General features: G+C 30.3%; 2 protein-coding genes across 2 annotated transcripts; one reads left to right on the top strand and one right to left on the bottom strand.

Annotated features, from left to right (window-relative positions):
- Positions 1-471: 471 nt before the first annotated feature.
- LOC126734576 (arf-GAP with coiled-coil, ANK repeat and PH domain-containing protein 2) lies at positions 472-26,203 on the bottom strand. The gene is made up of 15 exons (XM_050438266.1): positions 26,060-26,203; positions 25,885-26,002; positions 25,711-25,827; positions 20,257-20,430; positions 19,973-20,201; positions 19,819-19,914; positions 19,553-19,764; positions 19,375-19,491; positions 18,733-18,927; positions 18,496-18,602; positions 18,258-18,438; positions 14,674-15,041; positions 14,454-14,617; positions 11,459-11,679; positions 472-3,558 (listed from the first exon to the last, which is right to left on the bottom strand). The coding sequence occupies exons 2-15, from the start codon at positions 25,935-25,937 to the stop codon at positions 3,417-3,419; spliced, it is 2,376 nt and encodes a 791-aa protein (XP_050294223.1). The 5' UTR covers positions 25,938-26,002; positions 26,060-26,203; the 3' UTR covers positions 472-3,416.
- On the top strand, positions 4,933-5,843 carry LOC126734578 (tigger transposable element-derived protein 2-like). Its single transcript, XM_050438269.1, has 2 exons — positions 4,933-5,381; positions 5,487-5,843. Exons 1-2 carry the CDS (start codon positions 5,040-5,042, stop codon positions 5,631-5,633), a joined length of 489 nt encoding a protein of 162 aa, XP_050294226.1. The 5' UTR covers positions 4,933-5,039; the 3' UTR covers positions 5,634-5,843.
- Positions 26,204-27,130: the final 927 nt, after the last annotated feature.

Raw genomic sequence — 27,130 nt, 5'->3', positions numbered from 1 at the left:
TAAGGAAATTTTCCTTGCTCAAACGATTTACTAATTTTTTCCAATGTAGTAGAAATTATATCTGCCAAATGTAAATTATGTATCTCACTTTGCATTAACCTCATTTACAAAGTGGTTGTTAAGAATATTGCAAATGACTCGAGGACCTTTTATCATATCACCGCAACTCACGTGCCTTGTAATATTTTGTGAATTTTCAAGGTTTTTATTGTTAAAATCGAGTTTTGATTTTTTATTAAAGTTATATAATTTTTCCCACACTATTTTGTTGAATTTCCAACTACAAAGATAAGGCTTGAACATACCTATACTGTTTCATGCATCAAATGGCAACTTACGACAACTTATCTCGTACATATATTTTAATACTAAAAGTATTTTATATATATAAACTAATTAAATTTAAAAAAAATAAAGCTACAATTTACTGATATTTTATTTGGTATAAAATAGGTACAATTCTAACAACGATTCTTACAATCACTTTTACTAAAACATGTGTATATCATAATATATAAACGAAATTAGGAATAAAGTTCGTTGACTCAATAACTTATTACTAAATGTATAATAAAAATAAAAACTATGTGTTTTGAGATTATATAAACATTATTAAAATATATATATATATAAAATAGGTAAAAATGGTTATACAATCATACTCAGAATTTAATTTTGTTAAAAAATACATTAATGCATATCACATACCTACACAACCCTGTAATATCTCTCCTCAGATGTTACTATTTTAACTATACGAATAGATATGCAAATGTAACATAATAAACCATAATTTTATAGGGCAGTATAATAGTGTAAATATCATAAAGTCTAATAAAAAAAACAATATAAAGAGCAACAATTATACATTAGGTCTCCATTTTAAGTGATACTAGTATAACTATAAAATTTGTCAATTATTGTCGAATTGTATTTCCTAGACAGAGGGGAAAACTTATTTTAATTTATTTAACATAACACTTAAATGCCGAAAATATAACAGATTTTAATCAAAAATTTAGAATGTATCTAATTACTGTTCTTAACCTTAATAAGGTGAAATATGAATTTTTTTGTACATAATTTTTAAAGTTAAACAGTAATACCGTACCTTACATGTACATACAGTATCGGACAAAAATTAAGCGACGCTATAATATTCCTAAAAAACTTGACTGTACCTGTACTGGAACAATTTTGTAGTATCAGTACATACCTTTGTTAATCGTATTTAAATATTCTTTGCCTCTTGTGATGAATAGCAAGAGTAGTAAATTGTTGTATGTTTTTATACATTTTTTCATGGACAAAAATAAAGCGACTTAATCGATATTGTTCATACCATTAGTAGATAAACATCGGTTTTGGTCGGTATCAAATCTATATTTTGTTTAAAAATGCCTCGTGGTAAAAGTTTTTTAGGTAAAGTTGGTTGTAAAGGTTGGTTTTTCTATTGATCTTAAAGACAGAATTATTGCATCTTATAATATGGGAACACCACAATACGTAATAAAACAAGAACTAAGGGTTTCAAAATCTGTTGTGTCGAGGACCATTCAGAACTATCGAATTGGAGGAAAAGTAGTTAACACGTTGACTGCCGGGCGTATATCAGAACTTGGGTCAGGTGCGCCGGGAGTGTTTTATTAATTTTGTTTTCTAATAAGTAGATTTTAGATCCAAATATAGTAGCAAGAGACACTTTTTTTTGTATTTGACCTTGTTTAGAAGCATGTATAATATGTATACACGCGGCGCAGTATTATTTTTTATCAATCTGTGCCGTGTGTGTAAATACTATACACAACCGCTAAAATTTATACATATGCCTGTCCAGGTAAACCACCAATATCTGTTGAATGTTTTTTTGTAATTCATAAAGCCAAATTAAAGTAATAAAGGGGTTTTCCATATTTTTATCAATTATGCCACTTTTTCCACAATGTTTTAAATATTTGGTGTATTTTTCCATTTGTTTAGAAATAATTTTTAGTTATCACCTTCTATTTTTTTTTAATAAAACGTTTTCCAATTTACTTTATGTTACATTTCCTAACCTAAAATGCGGTATTTTCTTACTAAAAAACAAAGAAAATCCTATCCAACTTAGACCCGCATTATTGGGCACCTTTTTGCAATACAAAATTTAAAACAGCTATATTTTCAAAAAATAGAAAAATATTTTCACGCCAATCACATTATATGTTATAATTATAGTCCTACGCCAAATAGAGAACCCATAAGAAATACACGTAATGTGTGTTTGTACACACGTAATTTAATTTCTTCCATGCCTCAAAGGTGCCGCCAGGTAATGGCAAATAAAGGCTTGTGGACTAAATATTAAGAGTGCAATCTGATAATGTTTTCTTTTATTTTTATTGTAAGCGTCGCTTAATTTTAGTCGTATAGAAATATTTAACTTTTCTTTTTATGATCTTGTTTATACGGAAGAATTTTGGTATGTTATGTAATAAATATATGTTTATTAATGAGTGTATTTGTTTTATTGAGTTTTAATTCTTCTTGCGTTTTTGCTTTTTTAATAAAAGAAAAAAACTGTATCGTCGCTCTATTTTTGTCCGATGCTGTAGGTCCGTTTTATAAAATAAAATGTTGTTCATACCTCAATTCTACGTCAAAAGAAAGTTTTTGGCAAATGTTTTCACTTGTATCTGGAAAATGACACAAAATTTATAAATTATAGCTCTAAGGAGCCTAAAAATTATCTCTCTTATTTTATAAAGCTAATTTTTTCTAATTTAACATTAGTATCGCTTAAAAAGGACACCCTGGAAATAGGAATGTCCATAAATACCGAGTGAGTAAAACAATACTGGGTGATGTCTATTATTCTACAAACAATATCTAAATTAGATGCTAAAATAGCTTTTCTTCATACTATACAGGGTTAAACCTTAAAAAAGAGATTATTAAAATAGAATTACATTAAAAATTGTAACAATTTTTGTATAAAGATATTGAAACATCACTTGTGTAACTTTAATCATAATTCCGCACAACATGGAAAAACAACATTTTTAAATAAAAACAACAAATAGATAGTTGCCAAAAGGAGATCATTGAATGATTTTACAAGAATAATTAAACTTTGGTCTCATATATCATACATTCTTTATAATTCAATGATAAGTTTTAGCTTTTTCTAAAAAATTATATATTTTCTGTTAGTTTCATTGTAATAAAGTCACAAATATTTTTTTATTGATCATTTATCAGGCCACTGTATTTACCACTCATACTTTTCCAAATCAACCAATTTACAGAGAAATAATTTAATTTTTTTTAACACCCTGTATGTATAAGAAAAACTCAGTATTTGTGAGTACTAAAAGCAATAATTAGTAACATACATAGACTATGAAAACATTTCGAGGCACCTTATAATATCACTATTATTCGTTAAAGGTTTTGGACCTAAGTAGTTTTTCCGGGGCCATTCGGGAAAAATCCCGAACTACGTCGTTGAACATATCGTCTCCGGAAATCCCGGATTCCGCATTCGTCATTTCTTCGTTGAGTCGACCCAATCGCAATCTATGCATTAAAACAGGGAATAATTAATTTATGTATTATGTTTAAATTTGTGTTTAGTTTTATTTGATGACGAAATAGATAAATTTAAGAAAAATAATTTTATTACAAATTGGATTAATATAGAAAAACTATTAAAAGATTATAAAAAGAATAAAAATTAATCAACTATTGAAAAAACAATAAAAAAAAATTTACTTATATAATGAAAGTTCAAAATATGAGTTTCTGATATATTTTAAACTACAGTATACTCGCGGTAACGTGAACTTACGATTTTATGAACAACTCATTAATGTGAACACCAATATTTTTTTATGTTAATTCTATAGTGTGAACAAACCCATATTTCGATAATGTGAATTTTAAGAAATCTTTAGTAATCCTGTGTAGACTTGTCTAGGCTTGTTAGTGGATATTGGGTTTATGCATTTGAAACGTTGTTTGGTCATTTAGTTGATGTTTATTAGATAAGAGAGAGTGTCGCATCTTGCGCAGTGGCCTTTTAAAATGGTTAAAATTAATAAGTGTTTAACTCTTTATGAGAAATCAAAAATTTTGGAAGAGCACAAAAATGGTATGAGTGTTACTGCACTAGCAAAGAAATATCAAATAGCAAATTCAACAATTTGTGCAATTAAAAATAAAGAAGAAAAAATTCTAAAAGTTATTGGAGAGAGTTTAAGACCTAATAAAATAAAAAATTTACTTTAAAAAGTGCAGAAAACCCCAAGATGGAAACTTTGCTGTATAAATGGTTTACCAAACAGCCTGAACGAAATTTGCCAGTTACGGGTCATTTGCTTAAAGAAAAGGCTCTAGATTTACATAGAAAATTAAAACTCAACGATAAATTTAATGCAAGCGATGGATGGCTTCAAAAATTTAAATAGCGGTATAAGGCTGCTTAAAATTGCAGGTGAAAAGTTGTCCTCGCAGCCTCACCTTGTAAATCCCTTTATTGAAGGCTTAAGAAAAAAGATGAAGCAGCTTAATCTTAGTGAAGATCAAATTTATAATGCAGATGAGACAGGTTTATATTGGAAGTTATTGACAGATAAAATCTAAGTTGCAATTTTTGAAAAAACCGCGACTGGTCTAAAAATAGCTAAACAAAGAATAACTCTTTTGGGGTGCACAAATGCTACAGGATCACACAAACTAACGTCTTTAGTACTAGGAAAAGCAAATTCACCCAGATGTTTTAAAGGATTTGATAATCCAGTCATCTATAAAAGCACTAAAAATGCCTGGATGATGCAGGAAATTTTTAAAAATTGGTTTTTTAAGCATTTTGTTGCAGAGGTAAGTGAAAGTTTCGTTTGCTTTTTAATTTTTTTAAGACTAAATTGGATTTTTAGGTTAAATCATTTTTACAAAGCAAAAACCTTCCTTTAAAAGCCGTTCTCCTGTTAGACAATGCCCCTTCGCATCCACCGGCAGAAGAATTAAAAACGTCTGATGGACACATTTTTGTTGTCTACATGCCCCCAAATGTTACACCATTAATTCAACCATTAGACCAAAATGTTTTGCGAATAACCAAACTATTTTACAGAAAAGGCCTATTAAGTTCAATTCTATCAAAGCGTCAAGGAGTAGCTGAGGTGCTAAAAGTTATAACTTTAAGAGCTGCTATTATGCAATTGCATATGGCCTGGCAAAAAATAGAGCCTTCAGTAATTTTAAAATGTTGGAATATTATTTTGGGAAAAAATTTGGAGGAGGATGACCTACCTTTAGCTCGACTAAAAGAGATGTGGGAAAATGATGTTAGAGCAGCTGCAGTTAATGAAACCATTACATTGCTTCAAACAATTGAACAGGTATTATTTAGTGCTAGTTACTCCTTTTAATTTTCGATTTTTGGAAATTAAAAGAAGAAAGTCTGTAATAGTTTTAGAATTTTATTGAGATATGATTGTTTTTAGATTGATTATAATCCCAAAGACATTGAGGAATGGAATACAGACGCAGTGGAGGAAAATCTCGATAGCAATGATTCAGAAGATAGTGACTGCGAGATATTAACTTTTGAAGAAAAAAAGTTACGCATTTGGAGGCTCTTTCAGCCTTGAAAATTGTCACACAATGGGCGAATCAAAACTATGTCGACATAAAGGACATTATAACACTAAAAGGTTTAGAAGAAAAGGCTGTAGCCTTAAACCTGTCGCAAAAAAAAGTGCAAACAAAAATTACATCTTTTTTTAAATAAAACTTTTGTATAATGCTTAAAACTGTAATAAATAAATTTATAAATAAATACAAACATAAATAAAGTACAATGTAGTTCCCTTTTATTTTAATTTTGGCTATTTTTAATATAATCTCCATAATGTGAACATTTCAGTAATGCGGACTAAGTCGAAATTTTTTGAGTTCACATTAACGCGAGCCTACTATATTTCAAAACGCTCTTAAAAAGTTATTTTATACAAACTTGATATCATTATATTGTTTTATAATTTATCACTTAAATTTTAATTACCTTATTTGCATTCATAATTTTCTATTATTAATATAGTTAAGTACTGATTTTATAATTATTATCAGAACAATTTTTGAATTTCCACCATTTTTTTTAATCACAAATAATACCTACATAGTTGATAATATATAAAGCATTAATAACAGTGTTGCAAAGTATATGAAAATAGTCCCTAGATATTTAAAAAATAACAGCAGGAAAATAATTGAAAAACAGTTATTAATTAAATTAAGAAATTTAAAACAAGAAATTTTAAGAGATTAGAAGTTAGACGAACAAAAATCGATAAATTAACGAAAATTAAAAAAAGAACATTTCTGGAAATCAACATTTAGTATTTAAAAAATATAATGTTGATATAAAAAATATTTATTGGTGTTTGGTTTTTCTGCCTCATAATTGAAACAAAAGCAAATAAACAAATAAAAGCCATTACAATTTTACAGTATCGTCAAATACCGTCAAGTGAAAGAATAGATGAATAACTTGCTACAATAAAAACTAACAAAAATGCGTTTTTTAATGGTAAAATAGTTAACAAAAGGAATAAGAACAAAGCTAAAACAGCTGCCACACCAAATTAAAAAAAATGTTTTGAAATTTATTTGTTAAATTCTGAATTTAGTCCTTGTCCATATTTTAATTAATTTTTAAAGTTTTACTTAAAAATCCTAAAAATTACATATCTTATAATAAACATATAAAATCTTTATTGCTATTGACAAAGTGTCATTATTTTTCGTGAAAAAATTCAGTTAAGGTAAGTGAAATAAATATATCATAATATAAGTGAAATAATAATTTTTAATTGATTTTATCCATGGCTAGTTCCATTTCAATTTTTTTTCGCTATTTTACATTTTAATTTTAAACATCAATATTTTTTACTTGAAGCCATCACTAAACTTTATAAACCTCTACACATCTTTATTGGGTGATCGTGTGTTGCACATTTGTTTGCCTGGTCAAGTTTGTAAATTAATTAATACTTATATAATCGTCATTTATATTTAAAAAGCCTTTCATCGGATAGCCCATTATGTACTGTTAAATAAATTGAGTCTTGAGTGTGACCTTTCTGTTGGGTTTATGGGTTTGTTTCATTTATATTTGCCTAATATATGCCAGTTTGTCGAGTATGAAAGTTTCAAATCGAAATATTATATTGCTACCTCAGGTGTAATATATTATATAAATTGTACTAAGGATTGCTTATTTCTTCAAAGCTGTCTGAACTTCTTGGAGGATTGGTGTGCTAAAAAACCGACCGGGAATAAATGCTGCTAATTGTAGTTTGTTATGTCAGATCAAAGATCTCCATAACCTATATTAAGCAGCCTGCTTGATCACATTATTAATTTGGCATAAGATAAATATATATATATATATAAATTTACCTTCGTACCGCATATTAACAGTATTGCTATCAGCTTTAAAGCGGTATGGTTTCATACTTAGAAAGTTTCACTTTGGAATTTATATTTAGACTACTGTTTTGTTACCTTATCAGATCGAAATTGCTGTATGAAATCTTTTTTGTCAGTGTCACATTGATCGGGTAGCATCTGATTATCGCAAGTTTGCTGGCTTACTTAAAATATATTTTCTCAGCAAGCTGCAACTCAAATTTAAAAATAACTAAATAATTTATAAATTTTAAAATACACAATTGATAATAATAATAAATACTTTATTTTCACAATCTAACAAATTATTGTATATTTTAAACATAATTATACTATGTTGCAAAAAAAGGTTAAGTTCAGATGTAGATGTCCTTTACAAATAAGTTATATACCGTAAAGTAGGGCTACTTTGTGACATTGCCACTTTTAACTAAAATTATTTTTTTTACCAGGTCGCTAAAAACGATAGAACGATTTAAATTTCATATAACAATAGTGTACCGGGTGCGCCATCTAGGTCAATATGACAAAAGCCGGTAGCAAAACATCGCTCCTCATACCAGAGCAGAGTTGAAAATTAGGCAAACAGGTGTTTTTCGATTTATGTGTAAACTTTCTATTGAGCGTAAAAAACCATGAAAGATTTTTTAACTAAGGTAAGTTTATATTAAAGTATATTATGTTTGCTTGCTTTACTGTAAAAATTGTATACTTTCGAGTTTTTTTTTAATTTGTTTTTTGATTTTTACGAAAAAAGTACAAAACGAGGAGCGACTTTGTGACAAAAAAAATGTCACAAAGTAGCCCCTTACCTGTTAAACAAAGACCAAAAAAACTGTTTTCTTTTAGATACAATGCCAAGGGCGTACAAAAAAAAATTGGCTGCCGCAGCTACAAAAACTATACAGAAGAAACGTTAGCTGAAGCTCTTAATGATATAAAAAATAAACGAATATCATTACGCGGTGCTGCGGAAAAATATCGAAATACTTTATGGCTGAAAATTAAAGAACGGACAAAAATAGGCCTGGACAACAAAAAGTATTTACCGACCAAGAAGAAGATGCCTTTGCCGCCCATATTATCACTGTGTCAACTTTTGGTTTTCCCGTAAGCACATTTGATCCTAGATGTATAGTTAAATCGTATATAGAACGTCAAGGCAAAAAAGTTAAGCCTTTTAAAAACAATATGCCAGGACCTGATTGGGTCAAGTCCTTTTTGAAGCGACAACCGCAGCTTTCACAGAGAATCGCGCAGAATATTACACATGCTAGGGCTGCTACTGATGAAGAAACTGTAAAAAATTTCTTTGATAATTTGGAGGCTGAGTTAGAAGGAATTCCTGCAGAAAATATATGGAATTATGACGAAACAAACCTTGTTGATGACCCAGGCCAGACAAAAATAATAACCAAAAGGGGAACAAAGTACCCTGAGCGAATCAGAAACTCTTCCAAAGCCTGTACTTCTCTAATGGTATGCGGAAATGCCGAGGGTCAATTAGCTCCACTTTATATTGATTATAAATCTCAAAAATTATGGAATACATGGATTGAAAATGGACCCGCAAACGCGCAATATAATAGAACGGCTTCGGGATGGTTTGACTACCAAGTTTTTGAGGATTGGTTTTTAAATCTTATGCTGCCAATATTAAAACGGCAAGAAGGGCGAAATGCCCTTATAGGAGATAATCTTAGCTCGCATTTAAATCAGCAGGTCATTCAAGCATGTGAAGCTAATAATATTCGCTTTATACCTTTACCTCCTAATACAACGCATCTACTACCACTTGACGTGGCCTTTTTCCGCCCAATGAAGGAAAAATGGCGCAAAATTTTAAACGAGTGGAAGGCAAGCAACTACGGCAGCAGAGTCTCTTCCATACCAAAGGATAAATTTCCAAGCCTTTTAAAAAAGCTGATGAGTCAGTTAGAGGAAAGAGGACCTGATAGCCTAAGATCTAGTTTTAGAAAGACAGGCATTTATCCTTTAGATCGAAACGAGGTCATGGACCGTTTATGCACTCGTATTGTAACAGCAGATACCGAAATAGCTGAGGTTGTGGGTAATAGTTTTGTTCAACACCTTACCAATGTAAGGCCTGACACAACCAAAGGGAGGCAGATCAAAAGAAGAAAGCGCCTAAACGTTCCACCAGGTAAAAGCATAAGTAGTAGTGATTTTAATATCCCATCTGCTCCCATTTCTGCTGAGAATACGCAAAACAACGATGACCCTCAACCTGGACCCTCCGGCATCCAACAAAAGAAACGCCTAAAAAGCGGTCGAGATAATGGATCAACATCAGATAGTTCCAGTGAAAATCAGGACCAAATTAAATACATGGAAAGTGATGACAGTCCATGGGATAAACATTTTTCCAGTAATGAAGATGAACGGGAAAAGAACTGTAGCCCAAAAAGCAGAAAAGTCAGAGGGAAAGTACGTCGTTATTAAATTTGAAGGAAAGTATTTTACAGGTCAAGATACGACTGTATACAGCATAGGAGCGACAGTAAATATGATGGAACGTGTTGGAAAGCAGTGGAAGTAGCCTCAAAAGAAAGACGAGATATTTTATAGATACAAGGAAATTATTATGGGCATAAATGCCCCAATTCAACGTGGAAGAAGAGCGTTATTTGACATTCCAGAGTTAAGTGATTTTGTTGTGTAATCACAGGTGTATCATATATTATTTACCACCAGTTTTATTACTTAGTTTTCTTTTGTTTAAAGTTACCTACACATTAATAAACATTTTGTTAATATTTTGCATAAGAGCATTTAGACATGTAAAATAAAGGTTATTTTGTAATTATTTATGTGTTTTTATCTATCAAATATCCCTATTTAAAATTTTAATATTATATATTTTTTGTATATAAATAGAGCATGGGTGTTACTTTGTGCCAAAATGTATTTCACGTTAAATATCAAACAAAATGATCCATGTCACAAAGAAACCCCGACCCATGGGGTGACAAAGAACAAATATGAAACGATAAGTTGGTATATCTAAAATAATATTATTTGCAAGTTTACATGATTTATCATCAAAAAACCTAAAAAATTGTCACAAAGTAGCCCCGCTTTATGGTATCTACCCTGCTCTACTCAACCTTAGACATTTATAGTATGCCTTCATTTTTATACTCAAGACTTTTTCCATATTACTTTAATTAAATTTTATACAAATTATTTGTCAAAAAAATCTCAAAAAAAAAATTATATATTATCAATAGCTCAAAGATAAATGTAAAAAAACTCCGTTTATAAATAGATGTTCGATGTGGAGGAGGTGTTATCAATCTTTTAAATTTAATAATGATATTATGTACATGGGATCTATAAATTAATTTACTGTATATATAGGTGTCTTATTATACACAGTACGCTTGGTTTCCACGTTAAGCCATTTTGTTGCATAGAAGAAATTCTTTTATATCTACAAATTCAGGAGTTCTGTACTCTGTATAAAATTTTTTTAAATTTGTGACAAGCAGTGGCATATACAAATACAGAAAGAACGAAAGAATAAAATCTTTTTTAAAGCTTGCAATAGAATGTGTCGAATGTTGCAAAATAATTTACGTCTAAGAAGAGATTTTTGGATACAATGAGATGCAAATAGCATTTGACTGTCAAAAATAAGACCCATATTTTTTTCGTTTTCCTTTCTTTCTACAGACACGCTAACACTTATTTGAATATTTATAGTTTGCACGTCTTTTTAGGAGCAAATATTGAGAAACAACACTTGCTTGGATTTAGATAAAGAGAATGCTGTAGGCAAGTAGATCTTAATGTGTATTATTAAATCCAATGAATGAAATTAAACATGTTTTTATAACTTCATTATTGTTTGATGTATAAATGGCAAACGAGTATAATATTATAACCGACTGTTGAGGGAAATGCTGTCAACTAGATAATATTCTATCAATTCTAATACGCCAACTTCTTCTTGTCAAATAATGTTTAAAAAAGGAATACTTACAAAGTAACAATATCAGCATGCTCTTTGGTTTCAGCCATGGCCAAAGGCACTTTTCCATTCTCATCTTCCAAATGCTGATCAGCCTTATATTTAAGAAACAAACAAACTTGCGCCGTGTGACCCTCTTCGGTGGCTAAATGCAATGGCGTATGTCCGCATTTGTCTTGCGCGTTGATTTTCGACCCGTTCAGGAGCAAATAGGCGCAAGCCATGACAGAACCCTTCAAAAAAAAAAAGAACAGAAAATTTCAAGGGTTTTGAGACATCAAACATCATCTTTAGCTTTATAAATTAAGAGGTTTATTTTGGCTTAGAACGTAATTTATTTTTAGGCCACACAATTAGTCTAGTAGCTCTAGAAATATTGGGGCAAGCAATTATTGTTTTACCGATTTTTGTAATCTACGAGATTTGTAATCTACGAGCCCTGTTTTCAAACTAAAATGTTGTGGGGAACATCCTTAATTTTTAATTTAATTAGTTTTTTTAATTATTTTAGCAATTTTTTTATATACAGGATGTCCAAGCTCCGAATATTTTCGGAAAAAATTTTTTTCCTTCGTTTTGAGGCCTTGTGCTTGTCACACTTGTTCCACTTTAGGAACATATTCATAACAAAAAAGGTTGCTAATATAGCATTTAACCAATTATACTATTGGGTAGTAAAAAATTCTATTAAAAATTCATGGAACGATTTTATTGATGTTAATTTAGTATAAAAACTGGTAAGTTTCATCACTAAAAAGAACATTACAAGGTTCCTTGTAGATATAACAGTTTTGGAGTTATTGAGCAGCTTTTTCATGGATTAAAGACATCTTAGGCTTTATACGGCTTTAAGAGTAATGATTTTATCGATTGAAAGCATTGAATTTTCCCAACCTTTCTTCATTTCTACCTTATTTAAACTATTCTTTTCAAGTTTTATAAATATGGCAAAAATAAGTCAACCATTCTGCAAAAGAGATTTTTTTAAAAAATATTCCTGACATTTGAGATCCTATGTGAAATGAGAAGAACTAAACTGCTTTCAAAGCATTAAAAATAAAAATACTTAAACTTCTTGGGACAAAAACTGACTCCAGCAAATTAAAAAAAACAAACAGATTTTCAATTGCTTGGAAAAATTTAATTCTGACTACATATGTACAGCCTGAATTTTAATTACGAGTTACTAATACCAAAAAATCGAAATGAAAAAGTGCCGTCAATTGCCTGGAAAAAATAGACCAAAATAAATTTCGATTGCCTGGAACAAAGAAAATTTTTACTTTCTAGAAAAAAAAAGGAAAAATCCTGAATTTTTCATCACGAAAATGGAAAATCCATGTAGAAATTTATGTGCATTAGGATGTGATATCAGAAAATCTTATATAAATTATATGAAAGTAGACACTTTTATTCCCTTTTACTAATTTCCTACAAATCAGAAAAGTTAAAGAAATCACTTCAACTGCCTTGAAAAATAGAATAAAAATCAATCGCGTGATCCTGGTTTTCTTGAAGATTAGTTAACGTGAAAACACTTACTGATCTGGTCGACGATTCGATTTGGTTTTAACCATCTTCACTCATTCTTCTTTCTTACTATACCTCGGAATTTTCCTACGATTTATTTTCTTGCTTTTCCAGGCAGTTTAATTATTATTTCTTAATTTTTTTCCCGGGTAGTAAGGGCTATTATGAGTTTTTTCCAGGCTCTTAAAATAATTTTAAAATGTCTTTTAAGCAGCTGACATCACTTTTATGGATATATTTTTTTGGTAGAATTTATATTTGTTCAGACATTTATTCTCATTTTTAAAATTTCCAGGTAATGCAACATTATTTTTTTATACATCTTTCCATAAAAGTAGGATTTTCTTCCGAATTTTTGTAATTTTTCTGCGGAATGAAAATCGCTTTAAAATCTAATTTTCTGTTTCTTCCAGGCAGTTGAGATCAATATTTTTTTTTCGGGAGATTTGGGATAATTTTTATTCTCCGAAAAGCAGTTTCTTTCTAAAGTCTCTTCTAAGTAACAGAAAATAGGTATCTGCTTTAAAAATGCTGATAAATGACTCTTCTACTTTATTTAATATATTTTGCAATTTAGTTTAAAAGCTGATAAGTTTCTTGATCAAAAAGGTTATTACAAGTTTTCTTGTAAATATAACCGTTTTGGTGTTATTAAGTAGTTTTTTCATGGACTAAAAAAACACAATACTGCCAAAAACCATACAAAAATTTAAATATATTGACAATTCATGTACGATCTCATTAATATTAATTTAGTATAAAAGATGATAAGTTTCTTTCCCAAAAAGTTAATTACAAGCTCCCTTGTAAATATAACGTTTTTGGAGTTATTGAGTAGTTGTTCCATGGATTTCGTAGAAAGTCTTAATACTGTCAAAGGCCTTAAAAGAGTCGAAATATAACGAAAATTCATGTAAAGAATTTATTTTTATGTTAATTGAGTATAAAACCTGATAAACTTATTCGTTAAAAAGGTCATTACAAGCTTCCTTGTAAATATTTAGAGTTATTAATAGTTTTTTCACGGATTAAAAAACTTTTATATTGCCATATAGACTTTACAAACACCTAAATATAAAAGCTGATTATTATTATTTGGCCTTTGGTCATATTGCTACAAATATTCAACATATATTCCATATTACACAAAGAATATAGAAAATGTAATTATTTTATATAGTCATAACAAACTATATCGAGAGTTAAAGATGCAGAGCAGCAAAATTTTAAATAAACAATATAACGGAATCAAAAATTAAATTACTACACACTCAAATATAATTCGTTTACCTACAGACTGATCTGTATATCTGATAAATTGTACGTCAAAAATGGCAAAGATCATAAATGATAAAAATGTTCTTCACCACATTTTTTAATCTAGAAAAAAGGCGTCAAAACGTTCTTACATCCCAATTATTTCGTGAATAATTAGGTTCACTGGGCAACTATAAAAAAATCAAAATATTCTACTTACACTTAACACTGCAGCATGTAAAGGTGTCCTGTCTTTATCTTTCGGGTTTGTCCAATTAATGTTTGCCCCTAAGGCGTATGCTTGACACATCACTGGCAAGTTGTGAACGGCTGCTGCTTTATATAGTAAAAGGTCAAAATCGAGATTTTCTATCTCTTCTACACCTAAAAACGCATAAACAAATTATGGGGAAAAATCAGGGGAGCTGAGATTAGCTTACCTGCATAACCATTTTCGTCACCCTCAGTACTCTCCTGATCACTCAAGTCAATAGTACTAACGGTTTCCTCGTCCAAATCATTACCAAATAAGAGAATATCGCTTCCAACTTCCTCGTTTTTTTCGGATGAGTTTTCCCCCGGAAGTTCCATTTCGTCTTTTTCCTTTTCATCGAGATTTTCTTTCAGTTGTTCTTTTTTTACGGCTTTTTTGTTGGTGTACCTGCATGACCTGCGGATCTTTTTCACGGTCCACTTTTTTAGTTCGGTAGGGTTCTCGCTCGAACCTTGTTCTGCTTCGAATTGGGATAATTTTCTTACGAACGCTTTATCAACGTATTTCGATTTGATCCATTCTTCTCTAACAATACTAAAAAGTATAGGCTTTTAAAACTTTTTTTATAAATAAAGCCAGAATTACTTTGGAGTCCAAAAATCACCAACCCACTAAACATAATCACGTTATAACTATGCTCTGTAAATATATTGTTCGGAATTTGCTTATTATATTCTCAGAACAAACTTGGAGGAAAATATGTTAAGAATATGACATTAATATTTATGTACAGGGTGTAACATAAGTGATGACTTTAATTTTAAGGGGTGATTCCTCGTAAATATTTAAGTAAAAACATTCATACAAAAGTATGTCCGAAGATACGCTTCATTTTCGAGAAATTTAACGATGTGTGAGAAGTTTAGGCACCATCTTTGCGTAGATTATTCGCATGTTTAATTTCTCATTAACATCTTGCGAACAGTTTCTTTGTTGATGTTTAACTTTTATAACTATTATGTTTAACTGTTTAACAACGCACGAATACTTAGGCGCCGGTCATTCGTGATAAGCGCGCGCAAACGGTCGATATTCGCGTCGGTACGAGAGGTGACGGGAGCTCCTTTATATGGATCGTCATCTACCGATTCACGCTCCCTCTTTGAACCGTTTTAACCATTTAAATACTCGCGTTTTCGATATGCAGTCCTCTCCATAAACCACCTGCAATTTTCAGAGGATTTCCGAGGGTTTTTCGCCATATTTCACTAAAAAGATTGTGTTTGTAATGTGAGTCACTCATTTTCACGACGCCACTAACAAAGTTACATTCGAAAAACACCCATAAAATACAAACCAAACGTGCTATCGACTTCAAAGTTCGACTGGAACTAAAGCAAGGTTCCTTCTTTCCAGGCATATGCTTACAAATGACGCAATGTTACCAGTTCCCGAGTTGTAACTAAATTTCTGGAACCTAATTGCCACACCTCGTACTATCAGAATCATTTTTCTTTTCCACCCATAGAATAGGACTTGCGTAAGAAGAGCTGGGTCGAATAATATTAACCTATAATAAAAATTCTGAAACCTTGGAACAACCAATTTCACCCTCAACTGGTGGCAAACGATAAGGTTTTGGATGATGAGTTTTTTTAGAATTGCTTGAATCAGTACCAATTTGTTCAATATTAGCATCATTCATTTTGTAAGTCAAGACACACGGGTTATAATCAAACCTTTCGTGCTAAAACAAATATTAATGTTTTGATTTATCAACTCTCTTCCAATAAAACCTCAAAGGAAATGTAATCATCAGGCACAATAAATAAATCAAGTTCAAGAAAAATCTTGAATTCAAACCAATACTATAATTTGTAAATTATACATATAGTCAAAACCTGACTTAAACAGAAATGGTACAATTTTACCATTTTTGATTTTCATTTATCCTTGCGGCAATACCTGCACCTCCACCAAATTGCTCTGCCTTTCTTTATATTTGCTAGTAGAAGTTTTCCTTTATTAGAACAACTAGTTGAAATATTCCTTGGTTTCTACAAGCAAAACACATAACAGACACATAACACCATAAGCCTCATGTTCAATTTTGCAAAGACACAACACTTGCTTATAAATGGTTGTTCCTTTTTGTCTGGCTTAGTAAAGGCTCGACGCTTCGAACTAATTTGATGATTATTTGAAAATAGCGTCGACCGTTTAAAGCCTTTTAACGCAATGCAAAATCCCGAAACTTTTGCATCTAACCAAACTCATCCACCAATACATCCTTCCGGATCTGTTATATTTGCTTCTATTTTTATTTCATCCGTCAGAATGTTTTAAGTCAATTCTGGATGGGCTGATCCCACTTCTGATGTCGGTGAATCTTTATTATTTATTTTTAGACCAAATTTTAACACAAGGAAATAGTAAAGTGAGGCTTTTCCAATAAAATAGTTCCAAATTATCGACCCATAAAGATAAGGATCTGCAGTGCGTAGCCGATTACTAATCTCGACCAATTATCTGTAAAAACTATTGGTCCTTGCCCCTAAACTCAATAATAACCTTTTTCATAAATACTGTATTTATTCCCGGCTACGTTTTACTCTTTCCTATATTTATTTCTTAACATCGTTAAATACTTAAACAGTATTAAATTAGAAGCCAGACTGACAAAGTCACTTAGAAACTAATATAAACAAATACTCAAATTTCAATCAAAATAATATTGAAAGTGTCTAGAGTTGACCTATACATAGAAATTTTAGCACTACAAACATTCATTTTTTCCGGAATATCTATGAGGCATACAATATTTCCAAAGAGACCAGAATTTATAGTCAATCAAAATACGACTTACCTAATACAAGGTGTTACAGAATAAGATGCTAATCCTTAACGGTGTTATCCATGGGGGACTTTCAGAAGAAAAGTTGAAATACAACATGTCCTAAACCCCTTAACTTTTGAGCAACAAGGTGTTAAAAACTTAGGAAAAAAATCGTTTCTTCATCATAACTTTATTAACTCCCTAGATATGTTTATAAAATTTAGCACACACAAACAGCGCAAACAGTCTGTGGGTGTGTTTTTTGTTGTAGGAGATTTTTTTAAAGCTTAGCCAGTGGCTTCCGTACACGCCAATGCTTTCACGTAAAATAAAGACTATTTTTATAGTTCCTATTCATTCATTCAGGGCAAATTTGCTTATTTGACTTTTTTTCGTCCGATATGAGATTACCACGGAAAAAAAATTAATTACATGGTCAATTTATTAGTAAAAAAAAATAAATTTATTTAAAAAAAATATGTACATTATTTTACCATTCAATTATAGCAACTCTAATTATAGAAGTCTAGCGGTACTTTAACATTACATAATTATATTAAAAAAAATCATACAGGGTCTTCCAAATTTGATTAAAAAGATGACAACTTCCAACACTTTGTAGCTCAAAAGTTAAGGAGTTTAGGACATAGCTTTATTTGAACTTTTCTTCCTAAAATCACCTAAGAATTAACACCCTTAACAATCAGCATCTTATTCTGTAACACAATGTATTTAGAAATGGTAAAATAACTTCTGCAAAGACATATTACTCCCTTAATAAGTACTATGAGAAATCTTTGGTTTGTGGCGAGACGTTCATTTTATATAGTTTTCTGTGTTCTCTGTTAATCTAGTGCTTTCAGTGTACTTATATTAACTGATTTCAGAATAAAGGAATATTTGTCTCTTGAACTTTCAATGTTGTTCTTCTATTAAATGGGAAGTACTATAGATATAAACAAAAATAGACTTACCCTGTACAGTTTTCGGATGCCCTCTGAAACCCTTCCGGTACATTGGCTTCATAGATTTTATTGACAACATCATTGCCAAGTTCGGCCATCACTTTCACCGCTTCCGGTTCCCAATCGTCCAGAGTCAAGGATCTCACTTTGCTGTAGTGTACCCCCAGACTCCTGTGAACTCCGGAACATTCTGCACGGTATAATATCAATAAATTACTTACTATCTTTAAAATATGGTTTGGTTTACCTATACACAATGTTATTCCTAAGTTTCTGCTAGCCCAACGGGGATTTGGACTCTTACAGTCGGCACAAAAATTGTTTCCGGGGATTTTTATTATTTTTTCCCATATTCTAAAATAAGGAACTAATAGTTAATCCAAAAAAATCGATATAATTCCATAAAGATATTAGCATGTTTTGTGCCATTTACTAAAGGTCCGAATTTATAAATATTTTTTGTAGATTTTTGTCTATATCTTACCGTATCTTTTGAACTTTTTTGTTATTATTAACAGACTGGTTCAAACCAGTACTATTTAAATATTGATTTTCTTCACTACTTTTCTCCTGAGAATCGATACTTTGAACTCGTTGAATTGCCGCACCAATACATTTTTGCAAAGTTTCTATCCAGAGATGATACATTTCCTCAGAGTCTGCTTGTAGCATATGACTTCTAAAACCAAAAAAATAAGACTGGATCAACAGTACAGAGAAAATAACTTTTCTATACTAAAATGTATTTTAAGGCTAAATTGGCCAAATGCTAAATAAAAGACTATTATAGAGCTAATAGGACATACCCTTAAAGACATGGTTTCACACAGTATATTGAATATATCACAACTGTTAAGACATTGGTTTTACTGAACTTAAACAACTAAGTTTTATTTAATGAAGAAAATGAAAATTTTGACATTCTGTATCTCAGAAGAAAAACATTGTGGAACTATATTCATGAAGCTTTTTTCGTTTTTCCATGAAAGGAACTGAGTACATTAATGAATCACCTGATATTTTTCTAATTAACCATTAGATGGAATAAATATACTGATTACTTAAAAAAAACTGCTCAATGCTGTCAGAAAACAACCAAAAATTAATAAAAGAGTATCATACTTACTTTGAGGGAGACACTATTTCAAAACAAAACCTTCTTTCCCCTTCAGTGACAGGTTTAACTGTGCACAGCCTCAAATCCTCTTCCATTACTGTGTCAGCATCATCTCCTGACCTTTTCCTATAAATAAAAAATATAATAAAATATTTAATTTCATACAAAAAAATAAATAAATTCTCACCTATAAACGAGCCTATTATCATATAAATAAAACCATCGACGATTCCAGGTTTTAAATGCATTAGAGGTCCTTTTAAACAGATAACCTTCTAATTTAGGGGATTTTCTGTCGTTTGAAACTGAAATAGGTTGGCTTTCTGGTTGTGAGACCAAGCTATGAGAGTTTTCGACCTCTTTTTCAATTTTTCTGGTTTCATAACTCATATTGCTAATCTAAAAACCAACTTAAAATATAAAATGCAATTAGCTTACTTAGCTAACTCTTACCTCATTTGCTAGCCTTTTAAAAAATGGTTGTAAGTCTTCGCACAGATCTTCACCTTGATGAAAGTAAGCAGTACATGCATGCATATAAGACAAGAGCTACACAAAAAATTAATTAAAACTTAAATTATTATTGTTTATTAATTTATTTACTTACAGTACTGAGAATTTCATGTCTCTTTTTAGCTTGTAAAACATAAATGCTATTAACATAGTTTAATGCTTGGTGACCAAAGCATGACCTCACAGCCACTAAGACGTTTTGAACTTCTTCAACTTCTTGCGGTTTGTTTTTGGAAATGTGTGAGTTTCTTAGGAGAATGTTGTCATAATCATTAGAGTATTTCTCAAAGTGATGTTTGTAATCTTTTACAGCCTTAATATCACTGAAAAATATATGATTTGTTAGGACATGTATAATGATTGTATAAAACCTTATACCTTTTAATAAAAGTACTTATATTTTTTACTATACTCCTTGAAGCTTGATCAAGTAACGTTGTATGGAACTTATTCATTTCTTGTAAGCTATGAATCAATTTATTTAAGGCACTAAGAACATCTGGGTCTTCTTTAAAATGCAAACTGAGGTCCCAAAGACTATTTGCAAATAGACTGAAAAACAAAAGAAATTGACCTTTTTAGTATTGATAGGTTTAATCAATTGTTCAAATTATCCAGAACATATTATAAACTGCAGTCAGACCATGAGACAGTGATTTAAAGGTTTCTGATTTAAAGTGATTCTAAGGTTTCTCCACTCATTAAGAAAGTTTACAGATTGCCCTATTGTTATCAATATTTTGATTAATTTCTTTATACCATGACTAAGCTTAAAGAAATAATACTCTTGATAGAAAAATAATTTTGTTGTACGTTGTGGGTACTTTACTTATACTTCCTTTGATCTGTTTGTTCCGGTTAAAGTATTTAAGGCATCTCATAAATTCCCACAGCCTTGTAGACTTGCCAATAGGCTAAGCAAATACAAGCATGGAGGAGTTAAGATATTTTGTGAGATAAAAATTGATTTACAAGATTGCCTAAAAGACATTTTAAAGATTAACCTTAGAGTCTGTTTCTGTAAAATAATTATTAAAGAAAAACTGGTTGTACTACAATAACCCCAGAATACTATTTTATATGCAATGTGAGATTCAACTAAGGAGAAGTAAATAGATCTCAGTTCAAGTGGGAATTAAGAATTTCATTTATCAGAACTTCAGCAACTTGAGAAAACAGTGTTATCAGTTATCGGAATATTGCTTTGAACTTTTGACACATAATACTAATACATATACAATAATAATAATAATAATAATAATAATAATAATAATAATAATAATAATAATAATAATTTATTAACTAAGTATGCATAAGTGGCGCAGTCTAGCTGTATTAGCTACTCTACTGAACCACATACGCACACAGTAAATGAGTTGAAGACAACTAGCGTGATAAAAATAAAAGAAGTATCTTAATTAAAATTACAGAGAAGAGCTCAATACAAAAAATAAAAAAAATAGAAAACAACATTATTCAAAGCACAAAGAATGGAGATCCAATTAACAATTTGAATTTAAAAAGTCTAAGATTTGATATATTATAAAGTTTAAAAAAAAAATATATTAATGACTATCTAGGCGGAAATATACAACCACTATCTTGCAAGTCAAAAAGGTAGGTTTTTAACTTTAGTTTACACAACTGAACATTTTTTAAATTCATTGTCTTGAGAGGCACTGGAAGTGCGTTATAACATTTTACAAAATTATAAGTAAAAGAGCGTTGAAAAATTGCACTTTGATGATGTGGCATAGACAATCTATCTGAAAATCGCACGTTGACATTGTGGACATCATGACGAAAAACAACTCGTTCTTTAAGGGAACTAGGTGAGTCGATATAATTAACTATTTTTAAACAAAAAATGCAAAAATGTAAGACTCTCCTATAATCCATTTTAAGCCAGTTTAAAGCAGTATACAATGGAGAAATGTGTTCAAATTTGCGCATGCCATATATAAGTCGAACACAAGAATTTTGCACTTTTTGTATCCTATATTTACTACTAACATCTAAACAAAATCCGTATATATAATCACAATAATTAAAATTAGACAGAACAAGTGACTCGCATAACATTTTTCTTAAATTAAAATTTAAAATATGTCTATTACTATAAAGTATTTTTAATGCTATATAAGACTTCTGAATAAGTTTCTTGACATGTTCTCTAAATCCAAGTTCACTATCCAATATCAATCCCAGATTCTTAGCAGAGTCGACAAAAGATAATTTATTATCATCTAAAAAAATATTTAGATTATTCTTTAAAGAAAATGCTTTACTTTTATTGCCAAATATCATAAGATGTGATTTAACAGGATTTATTTTTAAATTATGTTGTTTACAAAAATCACTCAAGGTATGTAAGTCTTCATTGACAATTTTTCAAAAACCGCAGAATCATTAGCCCTAAAAGAACAATAAATGCGGGTATCATCTGCAAATGCCTGTATTTTACAATATTTAGTTGCTTTAAGAATATCAGATGTGTAAACCAAAAATAATAGTGGGCCTAAAATTGACCCCTGTGGAACACCTGATAAAATTTTTACTTCTTCTGAATAAGTATTATCTGAATTAATTTTCTGAAACCTGTTATCCAAATATGATTCTATAATTGAGGATGAATGGAAATCAAACCCATAAAACTGTAATTTAGATACAAGAAGCCGATGATTGATTGTATCAAATGCCTTAGAAAAATCTAGAAGTACAAGCAGGCTATTCTTTTGCTTGTCTGAGGCGCGGAATAAGTCATCAGTGACATTGGCCAAAGCCACAGAGGTACTAAACCCCTTTCTAAACCCACGTTGACTGCTGGGAATAACATAACGCTGAAAATTCTGTAAACCGCAATCCTAAAAACTTTTGGAAATTTGTATTCTCTAAATGTAATTCTGACACGTTATGCATTTTATAGATGTTACAGCTATGTAGTCTAAATAATATATGCATGAGAGTCTTGATGTAATAAACATAAGTGCCTTTGAAGTAGAAAATGTATTAAGCTCTCTAGATCTAAACAAGGGAAAAGGACGCGATGGAATCCTTAACAGTTAAAGTTCTGCTTCCATACTCTCTATTACCCTTTATATTTCATATATAACAAATCCCTGCAATCTGGCTATTTCCCTGACTGATACATTACATCCATTCATAAAAATAGAGAGAAAAACAATGTCAGAAGCTGTAGACCTATAAATATTCAATCAGCAATTCCAAAGGTTTTTGACCAGTGTGTTATGTTGGTTTTGTCAGCCAATTTTGAAGAAAAAATATTGCCTAAGCAACATGGTTTTATGCTTGGACGTTCTGTTGTACAAACTTATCTATTTTTACTAACTCTATCTTTGAAAACTCTGAAAAGGGTCATGAAACTCATGCAATATTCATCGACTTCAGTAAGGGCACTGGCAATTATTCACCTGGGGTTACTCAAACCTAGATGCTTTGCTCACAAGTGGATTCTTAATACTCGCAGATGTTCTAGGTGCAAAATTAATAGACTTTCATATTGAAAAGTCTAGAAAGATGTCAATTTCTTTGATGAAAAATTAAATTGGCTTCGACTATACATTAAATGGTACAATACTTTCTAACTGTGATTTGGCTGTCACTATTGACAAGAAGCTTAATTTTTGCAATCATAAGTAACATCATAAACTCATGTTTAAAATCTCTTGGTTTTATTATAAGAACTACATCAGACTTCATTAATATATCAAGTAGAATCATCTTATTTACTTCCTTAGTAAAATTGCGAATACTTTATGCATCTCCAATCTGGTATCCAAACTATACTGTTCACCTTATTAGACTTAAATCTATTCAGTGTAAATTTCTGAATCATATTGCTTTTAAAATTGATGGAGTTTACCCTGATCAGCACTTGTTACTCAGCAGATTCAATATGCTTTCCCTTCATCTGGAAACCATTTATGCAGGTTTGCTTTTTCTTTTCAAATTATGTAATGGCCATATGAACTACCTGGAATGGCTAGCAGCTACACACTTTGTTGTGCCTTACATTAATACTAGAAGACAAAACATTTTTACTTACAAACATAAAGCACCAATTTAGCAAACAAATACAGAGTTATATAGAGCATGCTCTTGGTTTAACTTGGTCCATTTGAGTATGGATGTCAATCTCTTTAATCTATCTTCTTCTCATTTAAAAAAAATTATTGTCAAATAATATTCTAAAAATATTTAGTTAAGGTACCTCTTGTACTTTTTTTTCTCATACATATTATATGATTATCTATTAGTTATGTTCTTATATATGATTATTATTATTTTTCATGATATATGCATTATTATTACTTATATTTTCATATATTGTCTTAGTGATTAGGATTAGATTCTTGTTAGACAATAAATATATTTGAATTTGTTAGGTCTATACTGCAGGTTAAAACTGTTATATGGTGTCCTTACAATCAAATACATATTGTGAGAATTAATATGGTTCAAAATAAGTTTCTGAAATACTCTAAATTTCTATCGAAATCAGGAATCAATCTTTACAATGAGTCGACAATGTCCAATCTTGGCTTAAATCCATCAACTGACAGAAGGGACTATTATGATGTAAGTTTTGCATATAAGATTTTGAATAACTGTATTAAGTCCGTCATGTACCGGCTTTCTACCCTTGCAACTAATTTCTCTTGCATATTCTGTATTCAAACTCAAACAATGCTTTATGTCAATAAACACAGAAGTTGTAGACAAAGCCAAGTATTGTAGAACATCTTATTTATTTCACTGCCCAGTCATTAGAATCTGAACTGAATTTTATGGCACTAAATAAATTTAAATTAGCTGCAAAGAAAATTGTAATTTTTACATTTAAATTTATTATTATGGTAAATTAGATTAAAGCTTTACTGTGTAAAATCTATTTTCCCATAATGAATTAAAAAAAAGTGGGCATGCTTGATGAACCATCAAACTTTAGAGCCAATGTCACACTATCAGAAATGATTAAAAATTATAAAAAGATGGTTCAAAATCTTATAATGTTAAACACAATAGAAAAAAAGTACTTGTGTGCATGTTTAATGTTTAGTTTGAGATTCAGGGACCACATAAGTCCCAAAATTAAAGAACTTACTGTTGAAAAGAGACAAAAGTTGCATTTTTCCTGCTTCTTGAATAAACTTTTAACAGCAAACACCATCAGTATATATTGGATAAGCTTACACAGAGACAAGGCAAAATCTCAGTACAAGTAACAAGAGTCAACTGCAAATACCGAAACAGTCTTTTTAAATGCTGTTTGCTACCAGGACAGCAAGGAGGACATTTTTAAGAAGAAATATAACAACTATTTATTGCCCGTCTCAAATTAATTAAAATTGTTTGCTTTTTTTAATGTGTTAGTGAGGTGAAATACCCTATTTAGTAAATTATTTTTATTCCTATATATTATTGTTTTCAGGGTTATGCTGTTGTTTTTATCTGGGTTATTTTCCAAAAATCCTGACATGTGGACACTTTAAATTTTTTTTGAAAAATGTCCTATTTTGTAATTTACTTTAATTTATAATATTTAATCACAGTAACAATCTCAAATCATGGTTAAGCTTAATCTTTATCTTACTTATATCTGCCTTGTCAGTTAATTTAAATTACACAATGAAATTAAATTTATATTTAGTTTTAGAAATGGCTTTTTAATTCTGGTTTGCATATATGGAATTTAATTTTCTATATACTTGGTTAAAAGCAGCTATGCCGAGATTGTTATAAATACAATTCTACTTATTCAACAAAGCAAGTTTGAATTTAGTTGAATAATAATTTATATTGATTGCTTACCTCTGTTGTCCAACATAGGTTTTCCCTGCTTCAATCATTGTAGAAGATATTTTTAAAATTTTTTCCAATCGATGTTCCAATTGTTCAATACTTTGTTCCTCTTCTTCCAGCAGAGTCCTAGGAAAAGTCATTGAAATAGGCCTCCAAAACTAAATATTTACAGTTGATTTTTACCTGAACTTGGGAGAATCCCTTAGGCACTCGAGCGGCTCAATTTTCGCTTCCATTGTTGGAATATAAACGATTTAAAAAGGATATAAAGAAAACTGGCTTGTTAAAACTTTGGGGCCCTCTGACAAATAATAACTAATTAAAAACAGAAACAACCTTGTTTGGAACCGCGACTCACGAATCACACGTTTCTCAGAACACGTAAAATTTATTCAAATATGTTACCATTCCATAATAATATTTAGGAAATGAATAATTAGTAAAACAAATTAATATTTACGATTGTTGTGTTTTGTTGATGAGTCAATGACATATGATTGCCAGTCCAGGGGATTGACGTAAGCCAATCGGGAATGTGTCAAAAATAGTAAAGTGACATGTGACAGCCAGAGTTACAAATGGTAGAAGTGTTTAGTAGAGATGTGCTTGAAGTGTGCGGGAACAGGATGGCGGATTTCGTAAGTAGGATGGCGGCAAAATTTGAACCATAAAATTCGAGAACAATGTTTAATCGCTTAAGAGAATTTTCCTAGAGATTTACTGAATAAAAGTAATCAATTTTACAATCATTATCATAAGATGTGTACGAAATTAACGTCCAATTTGATTTAAAAAAAAATAGATGCAATTCATTTGACCGTTTTAAGTAATATGAACACGTGAATTAAACACCGATAAATGTAATGAAAAACATTTTCAAAATTTAGATCTATGGATCTTGGAAGTGTTTTCACTTATTTTTTTTATATGAAATGTAAAAGTATTAATAATAATATTAATAGTATCGTTAATTTCCTCAGTACAAAGAACATATACATATATAAAGTTCTTAAACTGAAGAAAAATCATAATAAAAAAGGAAAAAAAATACAAATAATACAAATATTATTAAAACATCCTACATCAATATACATACATACATATACATATATTTAAAGCTCCAATTTAGAAATACAACTAATTATCTAGATCCAGAAAATTACCCACCAATACAAACATTTGCTGGTAAAGATTTCAATAAAAGAAATCATCGAGCGAGTAGCAGCTTTTCTCGACCTTTTTGAGCCTTTTCTTAAAAATAAATATATTTGGGACATTGTTTATGTTATGGTGCAAGTGATTATTAATCTTACAAGCATTAGAAATAATATTTTTTTGATAAAATGCTGTTTGGTGAATATCTGATAATAAAAGGTATCGCCTACGAGCATTTTTGGACTGATCTATTTGCTTGGAAAATTGGTTTATT

This window comes from Anthonomus grandis, chromosome 3 (genome assembly GCF_022605725.1).
Source record: "Anthonomus grandis grandis chromosome 3, icAntGran1.3, whole genome shotgun sequence".
In the NCBI taxonomy this organism is placed as follows: domain Eukaryota; kingdom Metazoa; phylum Arthropoda; class Insecta; order Coleoptera; family Curculionidae; genus Anthonomus; species Anthonomus grandis.
This window is presented reverse-complemented; position numbering and strand designations above follow the sequence as displayed.

What these genes read in the sequence shown, in the direction of transcription:
- LOC126734576 (XM_050438266.1), bottom strand. Translation starts at nt 25,937, where the DNA reads ATGGAAGCGAAAATTGAGCCGCTCGAGTGCCTAAGGGATTCTCCCAAG. An exon ending in GACATGAAATTCTCAGTACT is followed by an intron (nt 19,915 to 19,972) that starts GTAAGTAAATAA and finishes TTTTTTGTGTAG; the next exon opens with CTCTTGTCTTATATGCATGC. An exon ending in CATGCTGATATTGTTACTTT is followed by an intron (nt 3,559 to 11,458) that starts GTAAGTATTCCT and finishes TTTAATGCATAG; the next exon opens with ATTGCGATTGGGTCGACTCA.
- LOC126734578 (XM_050438269.1), top strand. Translation starts at nt 5,040, where the DNA reads ATGCCCCCAAATGTTACACCATTAATTCAACCATTAGACCAAAATGTT. An exon ending in TGCTTCAAACAATTGAACAG is followed by an intron (nt 5,382 to 5,486) that starts GTATTATTTAGT and finishes GATTGTTTTTAG; the next exon opens with ATTGATTATAATCCCAAAGA.